Source organism: Gavia stellata, chromosome 27 (assembly GCF_030936135.1).
Source record: "Gavia stellata isolate bGavSte3 chromosome 27, bGavSte3.hap2, whole genome shotgun sequence".
Taxonomy (NCBI): Eukaryota; Metazoa; Chordata; class Aves; order Gaviiformes; family Gaviidae; genus Gavia; species Gavia stellata.
This window is the reverse complement of record NC_082620.1, coordinates 7241905-7258743: the sequence shown is the minus strand read 5'-3', so window position 1 is coordinate 7258743 and position 16839 is coordinate 7241905. Positions and strand designations below refer to the sequence as shown.

At 40.4% G+C, this 16839-nt stretch overlaps 1 protein-coding gene across 1 annotated transcript; it reads left to right on the top strand.

The window, feature by feature from the left end:
• Positions 1–6000, top strand: TMEM52 (transmembrane protein 52). Its single transcript, XM_059829935.1, has 4 exons — positions 1–159; positions 984–1028; positions 3000–3169; positions 3829–6000. The coding sequence occupies exons 2-4, from the start codon at positions 997–999 to the stop codon at positions 4146–4148; spliced, it is 522 nt and encodes a 173-aa protein (XP_059685918.1). The 5' UTR covers positions 1–159; positions 984–996; the 3' UTR covers positions 4149–6000.
• The last annotated feature ends 10839 nt before the right edge of the window (positions 6001–16839 follow it).

Below are 16839 nucleotides of genomic sequence, written 5' to 3'. Positions count from 1 at the left end.
GCCGCCGTCACGGGACCCCGCGCCGCTGGACCCTGCCAGGCAGATGCATCGGATGAAGGAGGTGCTTCTCTGTTGGCCGCCCGCTTCGCCGAGTCTCTTTTTCCCCCTGTCCTAGGCATCGCTCCGTTCTTCTGAGAGTAACTGCAAGAACTCTGATCAGTGAGTAATCAAAAATTTTCAAATGTCTGTTACCAAACCTGCTCCCGTCGTGATCGAGGGACATTATCAGAACGATGACTTAGTGGCGGCCATCCGTTACTGCTACTTTTTTTATCTCTAAGATCATTACCAACTTAGAAATTGGACTTGGCTGGCCTTGCGCTGTAGACTAAAGTGAACAATCCTCTCTTTCAAAATGACTCTGAAGTGTCATCTTCTGAAAAGTCGGTTTGCAGATTCTCTTCTGTGGCCAAAAGCATTGTTCTGTTACATGAAACCCATTGCATCCAGTTCGCTACATACAATACTGCTGTGGCAGCTGCACTCCTGAAATGTAATAGAAGCTGTTCTCCTTTTTTTGTACTGTAAGTAGATCTGAAAAAAACATTTCTGGTTGCATTGGAGCTATGAAAAAGTAATTTAAAAATGACTGGGGGACATAGGCGGCTGTCTTAGTCAGACAGGCCTGTGGTATTAGATACCTCACCTCTGATAACTTTAAATAACTCTTTGATACGTTTCTCGAGAATCCAGCATGTGTAGCTCTCTCTCCTAAGCAACAGTAAAGTACCACTTTGGAAGAACACTTATTGACTCAGAAGCCAGCTTTTACAGTGGGATTATTTGCATGTTCTCAGCTGGAGTAATTTTACAACTATAAAGAACAGTCCTCTGAAACTAACTCTAAAGGGTTTTTGCTCCGCCCTCTCACTGATTGCTTTCCCTTTTTCACCTCAGAAATCATGTGAAATTTATTCCCTGTCATATGTTCACTGTTTGACTGTAGATATTTAAATCAGTGAATCATCTGCCTTCCTTCACAGATGCCCTCGGAACATGTCTGACTGGACAAGTCTGTGGTATGTCTGGTAAGTTCTTTATTAATCTTACTAACACAGAATAATTTCAAAGTTGTTATGAACAGTAATTGTAGTAAGGTAATGGAAACACTCCTTGCTCAGACAGGATGGAGGAAAGGGTTTCTCCTCGGTTTTAGGAAAGCTACCAGTGGAATGTATTACAGATGAGACCACAGGGGAGATAAGGTGTCAGGCAGGGTACAGCATTCGTCTAGGGATATGTCATCTTTCCTTTCTGAGCACACTGCAGTTTAACTTTAGGGCTTGTTTGTTCTTCCTAAATAGACAACTTTGCTGAAGACAGTGCCAGCTACACAGCATGGACTTGTCGGGGCTCGGCACTGCGCTGCCTAATGCGCAGTCCTCAGCTCTCTCCCTTTTGTGGGACCAGAGATTGTTGGCTCATAGTGTTGCGTTTTCATTTCAAACTCAAGCTTATTACAAACCTGTTTACTGGCTGTTTGCATGACTGAAAGGGGGAAACCAGTGATATGTAGAAGGGTAAGCTCTTGTCACAAGTGGATTCGTCTCTTGCCTAACACATAGAGGTATCCTAACATTATTTTTATAGATTGCATTCTGTCAATATATTAACTTTGATGGTAGCATGCAGAGTGAGTGTATTACTTTAAGCTGTTGTTCAGTCTGGACTAATTTTGGTTGATATTTTTGCTTTCTTAGAACATGCTGATACATAGAACTGATTAAAAATACATAGTTACATGAAATATTTTAAGAAGGCTTCTGTAATTAGGCAGCGTTGAAATCATGAAAACTAAGGAGCTAGTGCTGCGATTCGTACTGCTGAGATGCCTTTACCTAGGTGATTTCTGCCTTCATCAGAGGGCGGCAGCAGCACATGAAGGCATGATGGTTTCACAGAACACACTTAGCAAGCAGCTCGTGGAGTGTCAGGAAATGCTGCCTGGCTAGCGGTGCGGTAATACTCCTCGCACTGGAGGAATGTTTCATTGCAAAGTTCCAGCAGGGCAGCATGTTCTTCTCACACAGGGTTTTAAGTTTCCTGAAAGTGTTTTTCTAAAACAATAATTTCAAAGAAAATGCGTTAAATTTGTGGACGTTTGAGGCCCTCAAATCCAACCTTTATACTGAGTGTAGTCTTTGTGTGTATCTGACCCTCATACTAACAGGAATATACTCTTGTTAAAACTAAATAAAACAGTTATTAAAGAAATTTTTATTTTGGAATCATGATTCTTACGGGCAAGTACTACCTTCAGTTTGGAAAAAAGAACAGAATGCTACCAAGGCCATTTGTATACATATTTAGGGTGGAATATAATGCTAACAAAAAATTCAGGAGGATGATGTGTCACACAGTAACTCCTGTCAAGCCACTATGAATGTCCTTGGACCTACTTCTTTACAGGACTTCCAAGCATTTCTTATTACCTCATCTCATGACATGTCTTACTGCTCATGAGGAGAGTGGATTCGTTTGAGAAACTGGGGGACAGGAAGGTAGAGTTTCAACTGAGAGGAGAACCTGAAACACTAGCATGTCGACCTAGGTATGCTACGAATTGTTAAACAATAAACTTGGTTAAACAATAGCTAGAGATAGAATTGTGTTTTCAGGACATATTGCAAAATATCATTTCTGTGCTCGTTTATAAATATAGGTCCTGGACTTGTGAAAGTTTGTACTTGTATTTCCCTCCAAGTACATACCCACTCTTACTGTTGAAAGTGGAGCCATTCTCACTGCATAAAAGTTGAAAATACAAAGATAATTAACATCACAGTTTCTGTGAGCCAGAAGGGATTGTAGCAATAGCCAGCAGTACTTCAATTTATGATTAAGTGTTTGTAATCCAGCTTTCTAATTCAGGATCCAGCACCCATTCAGAACTAAACCGAGGAGGTTTGGCCTGTCTTCACCCATTTAGAGTGAAATTATGTTCTGGAAGAAGTAAAACATAAGCAATGAAATTATGGTATTCTCCCTCCTTCTCTAAGGTTAATCTTGCTGACCGTGTTCCTGCTCCTGCTCTGTGGGATCACAGCAAGCTGCATCAAATTCTGCTGCCGGAAGAAGAGGCCTCCAGTGGAGACCTTCTCTAGGCACCCTTATGATTTGACAGCTATCACAATTGACAGTGACAGCACTGCCCATAGCACAGTGACCTGTAAGTATCCTCTGGCAGTCAACTATTCAACAGCGCTTTGCTATTGAACGTGTGCCTAGAATTCTGTGTCTAGCCCGTGCAGCAACGGGGACTTTCTGATGTACTCCCAGAACAACTTTCAGCCCCATAGGACGGTCAAGAGAGATAAAGGAAGGTCATCAGGGCAACACAGTGAGTGCAGAAGACAAGTAGAATTTAACACTATAGAGGTTAAAATAAAGTCCGTAGTGGGTTAACCTCTTACATGTCATCTCCCACATCTGTTCTTATCATCATTCCCTTATTTTTTTAACTTTTGTGCCCACCTCACTGTCCAACTATTCCCGACAAAGTTATCTCTAATGTGAGGAATTGTTCACAGCTTCTCATGTATGAACCTGACTGAAACTACCTCTGTTACAACATACGTGTACTATGTCAGGTATTTCACAATAATTACTGGATGGTGATACGCAGAGACATTTTCTATTCTGACTGCTTTCTGTTGGAGAATGTATAGTTTCATCACAGATAATTCTATACCGATAGCTTTTAATATATAGTGCATATGTTCTGACACCACAAAAATGAGCCCATAATTTCTTGGAGAAAAGCAAGATTAGCCCTTTATATATCAGCATTCTATGCAAATGTTTAATTTTTTTTTTATTCCTTCACAGCATATAGCTCGTTGCAGTACCCTCTAAACGCCCCTATTCATTCGATATTTGTGGATATGGATAAGAACACTGTGTCCCCTCCAGCTTACAGTCTCTATGCAATGGAGTTGCCACCTTCTTATGACGAAGCTGTCCAAATGGGTAAACAATACATTGAAGTAGCACGGATAAGCCAGAAACTCAATGACATCCCTGGACAGGTGACACCAGGCGGGCTGAGTCCCATCCAGTATTCACCTGATACAATCGACAGAGATCCAGCAACACAGGCAAATTCAGAAAATTCAGAAGATGCAACACAAGAACAGCCGCAGCTCTGACTCAATTCAGATGGGGAATAAAGGAAGAGAAGGACTGCAAGAGTTAAAGAAGACATGAAGAGTTTGGTTTTATAGGCAGGTTATGATGGAAAGATGTTTCCTCTCATGCCCTTGTAATGATCTGTCAGTTAGAAGAAATGTTTTCTGTGACTGCTGTAATCTCCTGGTAAAGCTTCTTCAAGGATATGAAATGAAGTAGAAGGGCAGCAGTTTAAAAATGCCTGTAAAAGTGGGACATGAGTGCTTGTTCATCTGATTAAAAAAGAAAAAATATATTCCTTGTGTCCAGCATATGGCAATAAAAAAGGTCAGGGGAATTTTGGCGTCTTGGGAACACACACGAAGAGTTGGAACAGTACAAACAGCAAGTTGTTGTTCCGGAACAGAAGCTTCCCAAGCTGGAGTTGAAAGGGAATTCTAGCAAGTCACACTGAATAGCCTTTGTAGAGTCTCTTCTTTTGAGAACATTAACTGTCCAGCAAATTGCTGGAGTGCAAATTGCTACATAATGGCACACGTTCCTTAAACTGCAGGAAGACTGCCAACAAGGACAGGAAAGTGTGTGGAGGGAAATACATTATGTTATGTTTCACAACTAGAGACAAGAAATGAGACAGATAAGAAAAGATACTTCTTTTTTTGTTGGTCATGAGAGCTGAAGGGATTGTTTTTGAGGTTTTTTTAATCTTTAAACTTCTATTTTAAAGCTGAGCTGACTTGTGGGTGGGATCCTTTTACTACTTACTTTTGCCAGTTAAAGTACAAATTAGTCTCAAAGAAACTCTTGCACACATGGTTAAGTATTACTAATGTGTTTCAAATATTCATCAAATATTTCAAAGATGCCTTTGTACTTTGTTATCTGCTGAGGTGTCAGGGTCTCAGTCAGTACAGAAAAGAAAAAATCAAAGATTCCTGGCAGCTTTCGCCAGTTTAGTACGTAGATGAGCTTAGTAATGTGCAGGATGAAACAAAGCATGCTCTAGCTATGCCATTTAGAATAAGTTATAAATACAAAATACCATAGTACAGGCTGGGCAATAGTCCAAAGAAGTTACTCTCTGGGGATGATTCTTCATGAAGTACTGACAACAAGGATAACTGCTATGCATAATTTTAAAACTGGGAGCTTGGAGTTCATTACAGCGGTCTCAGCCGAAACAAAAATACGGGCTATGAGAGGCCTTTTTTTAAATGACAGCTCTTTCCCTTTCCTGCCCTTCTCATATTCCAAATAGTATGAATTTTGTCCACTCCTGAGTACTGATTTTCTTTGAATCCACTTTAGCAAGGTGCTAATTTTGCTACCTTTAAGAACATGAGAAATCTACAGGATTGTTCATTGCTATGGGATTATCTACGGGATAACAGCAGGGATGAAAGCATGAGCACTAGGTGCTATTAACAAATGTAACATCCGGTGTGGAGTGCTAGGTCAGAGTTAATGTTGACTGACCTACAAACAAGAATATGACTGATCGTCTTCATTTTTGCTGAAGTTGCTTTGGTAGCTGTGAAAAGGGGCTACCTTCTGCAAATATTTAGATGTCTGTCATTAATAAGCAGTAGAAGTGGTGGGCACAAAATCTTGCCCAGCTTTTAGAAGACGAATCTCTGATAACCGTTACTGCAAGAACTACCCTGGAAATGAGCACTAATGATTTAAAAATGAAGACCTCTCTGCCAGCCAACAGGACTGAGACTAGAATCTCTGCTACACATTCATGGTGTGTGAGCTGTTCATGAGTCCAGCTCCCTAGAGGAGTGTTGGTTCTATATTTAACTTGCATATAGCTTACTATGAGGGTTGCAGGCAAAGATTGGTTTAATAAATCTGCTTCCCTTCTGTCTCTTCTCTGTCCTTAATTATACTTCTCCTGTTTTATTCTCTCCTCTGCCTTCTTTTTCTATGTCAAGATGGAGGCTAGGCATAACCCAGTGTAGCTATTCGGATGTCTCTAGCTGGAAGAGCAATATATGCCCAGTCCTGGGCATCTCCAAGTCACAAATACAACAGACGTATTTTTATTTATTGAACTTTTCCGTCAGGGTAGTACTCAGAAACAAATCCTATGCCTTTCCAAAGAAGAAATATGTGTTCGAGGGAAATGGCTGAGTGCTCACTCACTAATAGAAACAAGAATGTAAAACCAGGCAAATGAAAAAATAGTGACTGACACAAGAGGGCAGTCCTTCACTTCTCAGCGTATTGCATTATACCACCACTGTGAACAGCTTTGTAAGAGACGAGCTTGTGGTGTTGCAAAGAGGCTCGGGTGCTCCTAAGGCTCGGCTTTGCTCAGTTCTTCTGCAATTACTCTGCAGTGCAAGGACTGAGCTTGCTTGAGGAGGACGGGGGAATAATCACAACAGTTTGACTTCCCTTCCCTTCATGCTTTTGCTCACGCAACGCTTCTGTCTTGTGAGTTGCCAGCAGTACCTGACAGACTACCAAACCGCAAGGAGATCTGTTTCCATTTGGTTAAGGGGGAGGATAGTTCTAACTGCAAGACCCCAGTCAAAACCCTAAATGCCCATGCAGTGCTGGCAAAGCAGATCTGACTCCGTTACCACCTGGATTAATAGAAACACCTGTCTCACCCTGGAGCACCTCTGTGGCCAATCTAGCCCAGTGAGAATTGCCCTGCAGTAATCTGTTGCTTAATTGCATACTTCCACAAATCATTACCCAGACTAAAAGAAAACAACTGGACTTGCCTCTTCTTTACAAAAGTACAGAGTAGGCAAAGAAAGAGAGTAACGCGTCAGGAACTGAGTTTCCATGTGTGTATGTAGGAAGCAAGTGTTGTTTGACACAGCATAGTGAATAAAGCACTTAGTTTTCTCCCTGACTTCCTAGGAAGAATGGCATAATCTGGTGTTTTCTTTCTGACACCTAAGGAAAAGTCTTGTGTTTTGCCCAGGCTCTTGCCTTATAATATGATTCATTAATTCAAACGTAAACGATTTGTTAACATAAGCTACTGACCTAATCGGCCTGCAGGAACACAGAATTTTCTTTGCACATCAAAAGCAGCTCAGTTTGCTCCTCACAATGTTTTTAATAGTGATGTCTCAGCCCTTTATCAAAATCATCTGACTCCTCACAGAAAGCTGATAATCAAAGCTGTCCCTGGCCCTCTGTCTTTGAGGAGGCAGATTACCCCCACAACTGGTCATTATTTACATCTCCACAGGTTTCTCAACTCAACAGCATTGCAGAAGTTACATCCCTCCAGACAGAAAGATCATGACTAGGGGATTTACAAATTCCATTTAAATTCCTGCAGCAAAGAAAGAGCTCTCTTCCCATCTTGAGAACAGTTTATATTTGTGTAGAAAGTCCAGTTCATCAGTTAGAATCACTGTTGCATGTAGGAACACAGTGAGAGAAAATGACCCCTTAACGAACTAATGTCAGAAAAAAGAATTAAATGGGTGGTCTCCTGAATCCTGGTCTACACAAGCAACAGCTTGAAAATGTTGCTCCCGTATGCTTTACATAACGCTGAATAGCCGGAAGTAGAATAGAAGAGTGTCCATTGAAAGACCTGGGTCTTTTCTGTTTAATTGGACAAGTCAGAGAAAGACAGACTTTCTTCTTGTTAATGTCTATAAAAATAGGCCTAGTAGCTAGCTTCCACTCAATGTGCATTTTTGCAATATGACTAGGAAGAGGACACTATGAGCTTCTAACCCTACAGCATGGTAGGTTAAAATGAACTTCTTTGTTTTAACTGATGTTTTAAAACTCACTAACCAAATCTAAAATTGTGGAATGGAGATTAATGCTGTCTTCATGTCTATTGCTGTTTTCCATAAAAGTTTCTCTTTTGACTTTTGCTTTGTGTTCTGAAAAGCTCTGTTTACGTCTCAGTGTGGGATCTGACTTTACAATCCTAGAAAACTCTGTTTTGTTGTTGATGCTCTTAATGAGGCTCAAACAGCAAGTGGGACGCTTTCAAAAGCTCCCAACCTAGGTAGACGTGGTGTTCTGCTGTGTTTATTCTATTGAGCGTGTAAAGGGGAAAGGGGGGATAGGACTATTCTTAAACTTTACTTGTTCTTACCAGGTATGATGACTGGGTCCCTGGTTTTGTCAGTGAAAGTACTTGGTATGTAAATGATTCATTTGCCTTTAGATTTGGATTCTGCACTATTAAAGTCAGAGTAAACAAAATGAGATTCTGCTGCAGAAAAAGAGCCCAGTTTACATTCAGTTTTATTCCTCTTAGCCATATATACCTTCCCTCTTGTATTTCCAAACAGGTACGACATGTCTCAACTTCTGGTCAGAATCTTGTACAGTGTTGCTGTAGGCACTTTAAGAGCCATCAAATAGCATCCAGAGGTGGGTGTATATCAGTGAGAAATTAAGTGATCTCTATGAATGTATTTCTTATAGCCAGTTTTTAAAGTACTCTGAAGCTTCAAAACAAGACACTATAACTGATACTCTTTATTAGTGCTATGGTCATCTAAACTGTGAATGTCTAAACCAGAAGCCTTTCATGAGAAATGTGCTATCCCTGGTGGTAGTATAGAATAGCCTCTCTGGAATATCCAGGATCAGCATATTTCCACTCATAAAGAATTCATCTGTACATTTTTCCCCCTCAAAAATGCTTTAATAATTAAACAGTTTTTTAAAAAAAGTTTTCCAGAACAGAGAAGTGAATTTAAATGGACAGATTAAAAAAATTCAATTACTTTCTAATAAGGTAGTCATTCAAGCATGTCTAAATAATTTTAAATGAATGTCTAAATAATTTTAAATTAGTCAGTTAAATAAACAGGACTTCACTCATTGTTAGATCTGCTCAGGATTACTCTGAAATAATTTGTTTTTGACAGAGTGTATCACAACACATTTTTCATACAAGTCCCACACCATTTGTATGAAAGATGTAATATTACAGGCACATAAAGAAGCTGCAGGTGTTACAGTGTGGTACAGCAAAAAAAGGCAATATACTTGCCATGTTCTCAGTATCTTTGAAGACTGCTCAGATAGAAGATCCCTAATCTACTGCTAAGTGCTGGCCCCAAATGGAAAATGAACTCTCATATTGCAGAAGGGGGCTAGGTGGTTAGTCATCTAGGGACAGGGTTTCTTGAACACTTTTTATGGCTTCAAGAGCTTCAGACTAAGAGCCCTATTTTTGGAAGGCTTGCTTCTGACTGTCTGCTTGAGACAGGAGCTCACAGCCAAGCTCTATGTCTAACGTGTCCAAAGGATGCATCTTCCTAAACCACGTATTTTAAAAGATAAGTATTATAAAATATAAGTATTATAGATACACTTGCTAGGAATTTCAGAAAGTCAGATTAAGAGAAAACATGTGATGGATGTTTCCTTTCCTTTAACCTTTTGAGTAATAAGAAATAATCCATTCATGATACTGATTGTCCCCTGGTACTCAGCTGGCATAAAAAGTACTTCTACCACTTGCAGGGGTAAGAAAAGGCCTATTGCAACAACATACCGAACATTAGTCTCGTCTATACTGAAGAAATCTACAAACTCTTCTCAGGATTGCTTACACTAAATCAGCTCCAATGATCCTAGCAGTATTGGAAGCCATAATCTAGACAGGTTGCTGAGGAGCACAGTTAACTTGGTGATTTTTGAATGCAGCGTCTTTCTTACCTAGAGCTACATTGACAGCATGTTGATGCAAGTGCTTATGTTTTACTATTGGTTTTATCAGGTTGCTCTCACCTGTTGTGGCAAGGCACTGAAAAGTGTGAACTCCTGTCAACATTGCTATTGAAGCGATTCCCCTTTATAATGCTGAAGGCTTCTGCTCCCTGGCTAAGGAAATCTGCCTGCAGCTGCCTGTGTATGTGCTATTGAGATGTGTTCTGTTTAGAAGTCTGTTAGGTGACCTCCATCAAGTCACTTCCTCTCTTATGTCTCTGTTTCTTTTCCCAGCCTGTCAGTCTGGTGTTTAAGACACATGTTCTCTGGTGCAGGAAATTCTCCCACAGTGCCTACCATAGTGGGAATCTGGTCATAGAGGGATCTTCTCCATATTCAAATATTACCCACAGTTGGGGAGGGTGAAAAAAACCTGAAACCCACAAACAACCTCTCCAAAACTGCTTTGAATTCCTTGAGCAGTGGAATAACGGAGCCTGGTTTTCTAGATTTCTCAATCTTATGACAAAGTTCCCTAACATTTAAGAATATGTAACCTTCAATAGAAGCTTTCCTTGTAGTTAGGACATGCATAAGATCTTCCTTGTGTGCATTCTCCAGTGCCTGATAAGGGTGAGCTTATGCTGGAGTCTTTCTTGCAATGGGGGCATTAGAAGATCCCTTTTCTCTACCCAGCTCCTGTTTTCATGAAACATTTAGAAGCTTCATGTCTTTGAAACCTCCAGTTCTCTATCACCTTGCTTGAAATTGGTCAGTTGATTCAGAAGTTATTAGCTGGGTGTGGAGAGTGGAAGGAGGGAAGACAAGGACACAGATTGGACAGTGTGATTACAAAACCTCACTTCCATAAGAAACCACGTTTAAAAAGAACATCAAGCGGGAGGCTTGGTCCCACAGCAGGTTATATGCTCAGCTGGATGGAGGAGCTAAGAATTCTCATTTGTCAGTCTAGTGTTTTTCATCATCACTAGATCCACTCAAGTCTGATTATATCCACACAAGCTTTGTGATATCTCTGAGGGAAAAGCCCCTCTCTGTAATTACCCAAAGTGCATTTTTAATTGTGATTTGAATTTGGTGTTCATTTGGCACTGTTCAGCATGCAATTTTTCTTCTTTCATTTGTCCAAAATGATTGTTTTGCCAGTTATTTTCTGATGTTCTTTGCTGGCTGGGTGAAAGAGCCTATGATGGGGGGATGTACTGCTCACATCACTGTCAGCAGCTTGCAGTCCTGTCTCTCTCCTCTCACACACACATGCACTCATCATGAGCACTTGTGCTCAGAAAGAAAATGCAGACTTGGAAGTAAATTGCCTCAATAATTCATAGGCTTTATAGCCTAGAGCAAATGATACCTTGGCTCTGTCATGAAATTCAGGTTGAAAATCCCTTTATAGCCAAGCTCGTTAACAATATAAGTAGAGTGTTACATCTATAATAGCTTTTATAATTGATGCATTACAGTCTTTGGAGAGTATTAAGTGGTAAAACTGCAGCATCCAGAGTGAAGCATCAATAGGGTCTGGATACAGTAAAAGTCAGAGGAAAAAAACGTTTCTTTTTCTGCCATGCAGTTGCCTTTGTCTGCCTTGCTGCCCCAAATAGCTTGGAAGAAGGTTTGGTTGGTTTGTTTTCTAACTGTATTTCAACTTGATCAGATGCAGTTTTTGAGGGAAGAGAATCACTGCTGTTGCCAGTACTGATGAGTGGGACACTTAGACACTTGTGCAAAACCTGTTCACTTATGGAATAAAATAGCTCTCACAAAATCACTTTCCAGATTCTTGCTCTTGGCTGTCTCCTGGCTCTGATTCTAATCATCTTTACCTGTTGCAATGATTTCTGCTTAGGGAGACACTTACTAATTTTGCTGCAAGTAGCAGAGGTTCTTTCCTTTACCCGCAACTAAAATTCAAACTGTGAGAAGCCTTTGAATCATATTCAGAGCAGACTATGAAAACAAAGTATCATAGGGGAATTGTGCTCTATAAAAATGGAGAAGACAATAAATGTTTTGTGAAATATTACATCCTAAGGTTAAATCCAATGCACAAAAAAAGCTTAAGTGCAAAACCACATCATTGGGAAAACATTTTGTTCTGGTCAGTCAAAATTTGGACTATAAAATGCCAGAGGTGATCTTATCTTACTGGGGGAAAAAGGGGGCTGTAGAAAAGAATGCACACTTTCAAAGATATTTCACATCTTTTGAGAATAACAAAGCTCACTTTGGCTACTTGAAGAAAGGAGAAAATCAATTTCTATTTCAAATCTAGAAATGCCTGAATCTGCATTGAAGTGCTTAATTTTTACCCAAGTAGCTCAAAAAGTAAACAAAAAGTAAGAGCCTGATGTTGAGCTCTGTGTGCATTGTTTTTTCTCTTTCCATGCTAACAGTTTATGGCATAAAGCCACTTCCTTCCCACAAGTAAGGAAGTATAGTCCCAAGGTCGAAATATTGACCTGGGAAACCCAGCTCAGCTACTTGTTCTGCCACAGACTTCCCATATAACACTGGGAAAGTCACTTAGTCTCTGCTGGCCACTGTTCCTGGTCTGTAGAACAGGGACTGTAGCACTATCTTATCTTGTAAAGAATGTTGAGGATGAATATGTTGAGCGTGGGCTGCGCTGTCATAATGAAATACAGATACACAGTCAGAGCATGATGAACTTTGTGCGAGACATGAAGCTCAGGAAAAAAACTCCCTGCTCCCTCTCCCTCTCAAGGGGTGGAATCTAGAGAAGAAACTCAGGCAAAACAAACAGTGTGAGATTTAGAAATAGCCTCTGGACTTCAGGTGCCTAATCCAGTCATCATTACAACATTCCTAACCAGAGGAAGAAGCAGAGGGGAGAGAAGTTTAAAAGACAGGGCCAGGATCAGTGTGAGATGCCTGATGAGATGACGGTAGGACTCTTGAGACAGCAGCTTATCTTGCAAGATTGCTGACCTGTTGGGCATCAAATGTCCTGAGAGATACCACCTCAGATGTAAACATGAAAAAGAATGCTACTTCTTTGTCTGTTTGTACAAGCACTTAATTTTTATAACTTTGATTTCTCTCTTGCTGAAACTCAGCCTTTGTTCTGTAATCTTTTGGTCTAGTTCAGAAGTATCTGTAGTCTGCTTTCCACCCTCCCCACACTTATCAGATCAGACTAGGCAGGAAGGTTTGTTCAGCTCCATGGGGCAAGAAATGCTATCCTTTTTACCCCCGGACAGCACTTGCCAAGTGGCTGCATCTCTTGTCAAAAGGCAGTTGTCAGAGAGACACCAGTGTTCTGTGAAGAAGGCAGAAGGAAGCTGTTCCGCACTGTACATAAGGTCACTTCAGCTCTTTTTAAAGGCAATATAATTGTGATTGTTTTTATGGCCTTCTCGTTGGCTAGCTAAATATACCATGTGTATTTGTAAAACTCGTCCCTCCGCTGCTGTTATTCCGGCTAAACTGCCTTTTTCCACAAGATGGCATAAGTGAGCCTAAGCGGCCTATGTGAATGTCGGTTTTTCAGACACGGGTGCTGGAAGGCAACACACACACAAAGTCAATTAAATTTTGTGGGAAGATTATTTGGAGGAAAAAACGTTTTACACTTTTATTCCTTACTTCAAAATTGCACATATAGAGTAGACTTTTTCATCTTGATAAAAAGTCCCCCACACCTGCTGTAAAATACCAAAATTCAACTGACTTGGGCCATATGGGAAGTAAAAAAGCATATGTTCTGTTATTTTCACTGTAATAGTCAAGAAAAATTCTGTGATAATGAGATGGGCTACCTTTTAATCAAGAAACACCCTGGAGTGTGATAGACTCCAGCTCTACCACAGATATCCTGAGCATCTATACACCTACCACTTTCACTGTCTTTTGCCTCTATTTTCCATTGGCAAGCAATTGTAGAACGACAGAGGTTGGAAGGGACCTTTGGACATCATCTGGTCCAACCCCCCTGCTCACTAGGGGGTCAACTAGAGTAGCTTGCTCAGGGCCCTCTCCACTCTGGCTTTGAATTCTCCAAGAGATGCTACTGCCTCTCTGGGCAACTTGTAGTGTCTGACCACCCTTAGAGTAAAAGTAGTTTTTTGAATGAGTGGAATTTCCTATATTTCAGGTTGCTCCCACTGCTTTGCACCCTGTCAGTTGGTGCCCATTGAGAAAAGTCTGTCTATGTCTTCTTTACGCCTTCCTATCAGGTATTTATACACATTGATAAGATCTCTCCTGAACCATCTCTTCTTGAGACCAAGGAATCCCAGCTTGCTCGTCCTCTCATCATATGTCAGATGCTTCAATCCCTTAATCATAAAAATATTTAATCTCATCTTTTGTCCAACTTGTCTAAATCGTTCAGGAATTTCACCTGAATTTAGGTGTGATCTTTAGTGTATTTCTACTGAATGTGGGCCTAGAATAAACAGTTGCATAAAGCAGACCATGGGAAATATCACGTGAGCCGGATACCTAATCACTCTGTTTACCTCCTCATACTGTGCTGGCAGGCTGTAAGCTTTGCTGATGCTACCTATGCAATGTTTTTTATTGCACTACTTAGACTGACATTGCATCATCTCATACAGTGAGAGTTCAACACAAGCTTGTGATTACAGCGGTCAGCTCAGTATGCTGCTGATTTGTGTCCCAATGGTAAGAAAATTGGCAAGATGAAATCAGACAAAGAGCAGAGGAGAGAGAGGAGATGTATCTGCATGAACTGTTTAATCAGAAATGGATAAGCTGCTTGAAAGCAGGAAAAATAAATGCAATATTCCTGCTGCTTTGCATGGTGCTTTTGGGTGGAAGATGCTATATAAATACCCCTCCTGTGGGAGATCATGCTTTTGAAGCACAGGAAATTGCCTGGATTAAAAAAAGAACATAAGTAATGATGCTCTTCCAGGCCAGAAAAGGAAGAGATATTTCCTTTCTCTAGTTTATCTCATTCTCACCAACAAGAAAACCGTATTTCATCAGAACATGCCCTTGCTCCCACACGTTTCAATTAAAATGATTGGTTATTGACAAAAAATATTTGCCCTTGTTTTCTTATGTGAACTGTAGCTAGTGATACTGTAAACCCACTGCTCAGTGCTATGCTAATAATAATAATAAAGAAAACCCAAAGTTTCTGATCGATTCCTACCTCTTTATTTCCTAACATATTCCACTATTGTAGGTACAAAACCCCCAAATCTCTAAGCTTTAATCAATGTGCAAGATGCTAGGTAACACATGTTAACTCAATTAAACAACAGAAAAAAAATCAGGATAAGGATAATTTGAGCATCTGTGGGACTGGTTTGGTGACTTTTTCATCTGTTTATAACTATAAAACTGCAAGTGTGTACATGTGGCTAATCAGTTGATAGTTCTATTACGTACAGCCCTTCTTACTTCTCACCTCGCCTGCTTGTCTGCTTAGACCTAGTCCTTCAAGATGGCCATTTGGTGCCTGTTTCTTTTCTATCTCAGTTTGTGCAGTCATTTGCCCATGTACCCATGATTAATCCAGATGCCCAAATTGGTTACTTCACAAGTCTGAAACAACATTCAGAGAAATGAAACTAAAAAAAGAGGGAGTTTCTTATCAGTCTGATGGGGTGGGGGATGGAAAAGGCAACTGCTAGGTCCAAAAATTAGTCAGATTGTTCTTTATGAATTTAGAAGAAACACATGAATCCCTAATTGCAGTTGTGGATGCAGAAGGGTCTTTCTTCAAATCCCGCATGTCTGCAGTTCTAGTGATTCATATCTTAAGCTGTTGCTACATTGTCTTGAATTCAGGGAAGGCTCCAGTGTAAAATCTCTGGCACAGGAAGTTCAGCTTCCTCTCCAGATTTCCTTCCTCCACCTCCTTATATGCAGAATAGCAGGGAACATATTTAAGCCTTGCCTATGCTGAGTGAAAGCTCTTACGATTGTAGAGCAGTTTGTGTTTATACCCAATACCTTCAGCTGAAGTGTTCAAGACAGGCAGCACAGAAGACAGTAGTTCTTAATGACAAGACTTAATCCCCAAAATACCCTGAACTGTTGAGCTGCATTTTGTAACTGCACACTAAGCTGCACCTAGTCCCTAAAGCAAATATGATCAAAATTGGTGATATTGGTGACTCTTACTCTTATTCAATCTCATGTCCACAGTGAATTAGGCAAAATTCTTATTGATGACAGTGGGGAATTTAGCTCTAACGTAAATCTGCCACAATTGCAGAGTAAGAAAAACTATGGAAAACCAGGCCCGGATAAAGTCAACGCCTAAGCTATCGCTAATTTTAATAGGATAATTTCACTGCCTAGATTTTTATCTAGGCTTAAGCATCCTTTAAAAACTACTTGTTAGACTCCAGGCTGAGGGCCAGTCAGTCCAGTTGTCCAGTTTGAGCCTCAAACTGAAATAGGTAGAAAAAAATGCAAACTATATTATAACTAAGCTCTAGAAGTACATGTTAAGTATGCTAGGAAAATGATGATGTTTGAAGTGTGACACAATGTTAAAGTCCTCTGAGCTAGGTCTGTAGAAACTGGCAGTACTTTGTGGTATATATGTATATGTGCAAAGATCCTCGCTAGGATCACAGAAGCAATACAGCCATGGTAGTGAAGTGCTGTACCCCAGGGCTAAATTGAAGTATGGCAACACAACAATTATAATGCTTTCAGTTCTGGAATTTGCCTGTTGAGCTATCTCTGGGATGCGTGGCTATGCTACTAGTGATTCAGTGTACAGTGTACATATTCTATACAAGAATGCTCTCTTGGTATAACAAAACCAGCATGCTGTGTTTGCAGAGCATGTATGACTAAGCTCTACGAAGCATAGTCTATTCCATCACCAACCTATCTCCAGAACAGGACATGCCATACTGAGGAAAAGAACAGTAGCAGCACCTGCTTCAGTACCTTTCACCAGAACAGCTAGAATAGACATCCGTACAGCTGCAATGTGAAGAGAGGGACAGAGGCCCAAACAGCCAATTGTTCATCATGTGATCCAGAATGCAGACTATTCTGAGTAGTTAT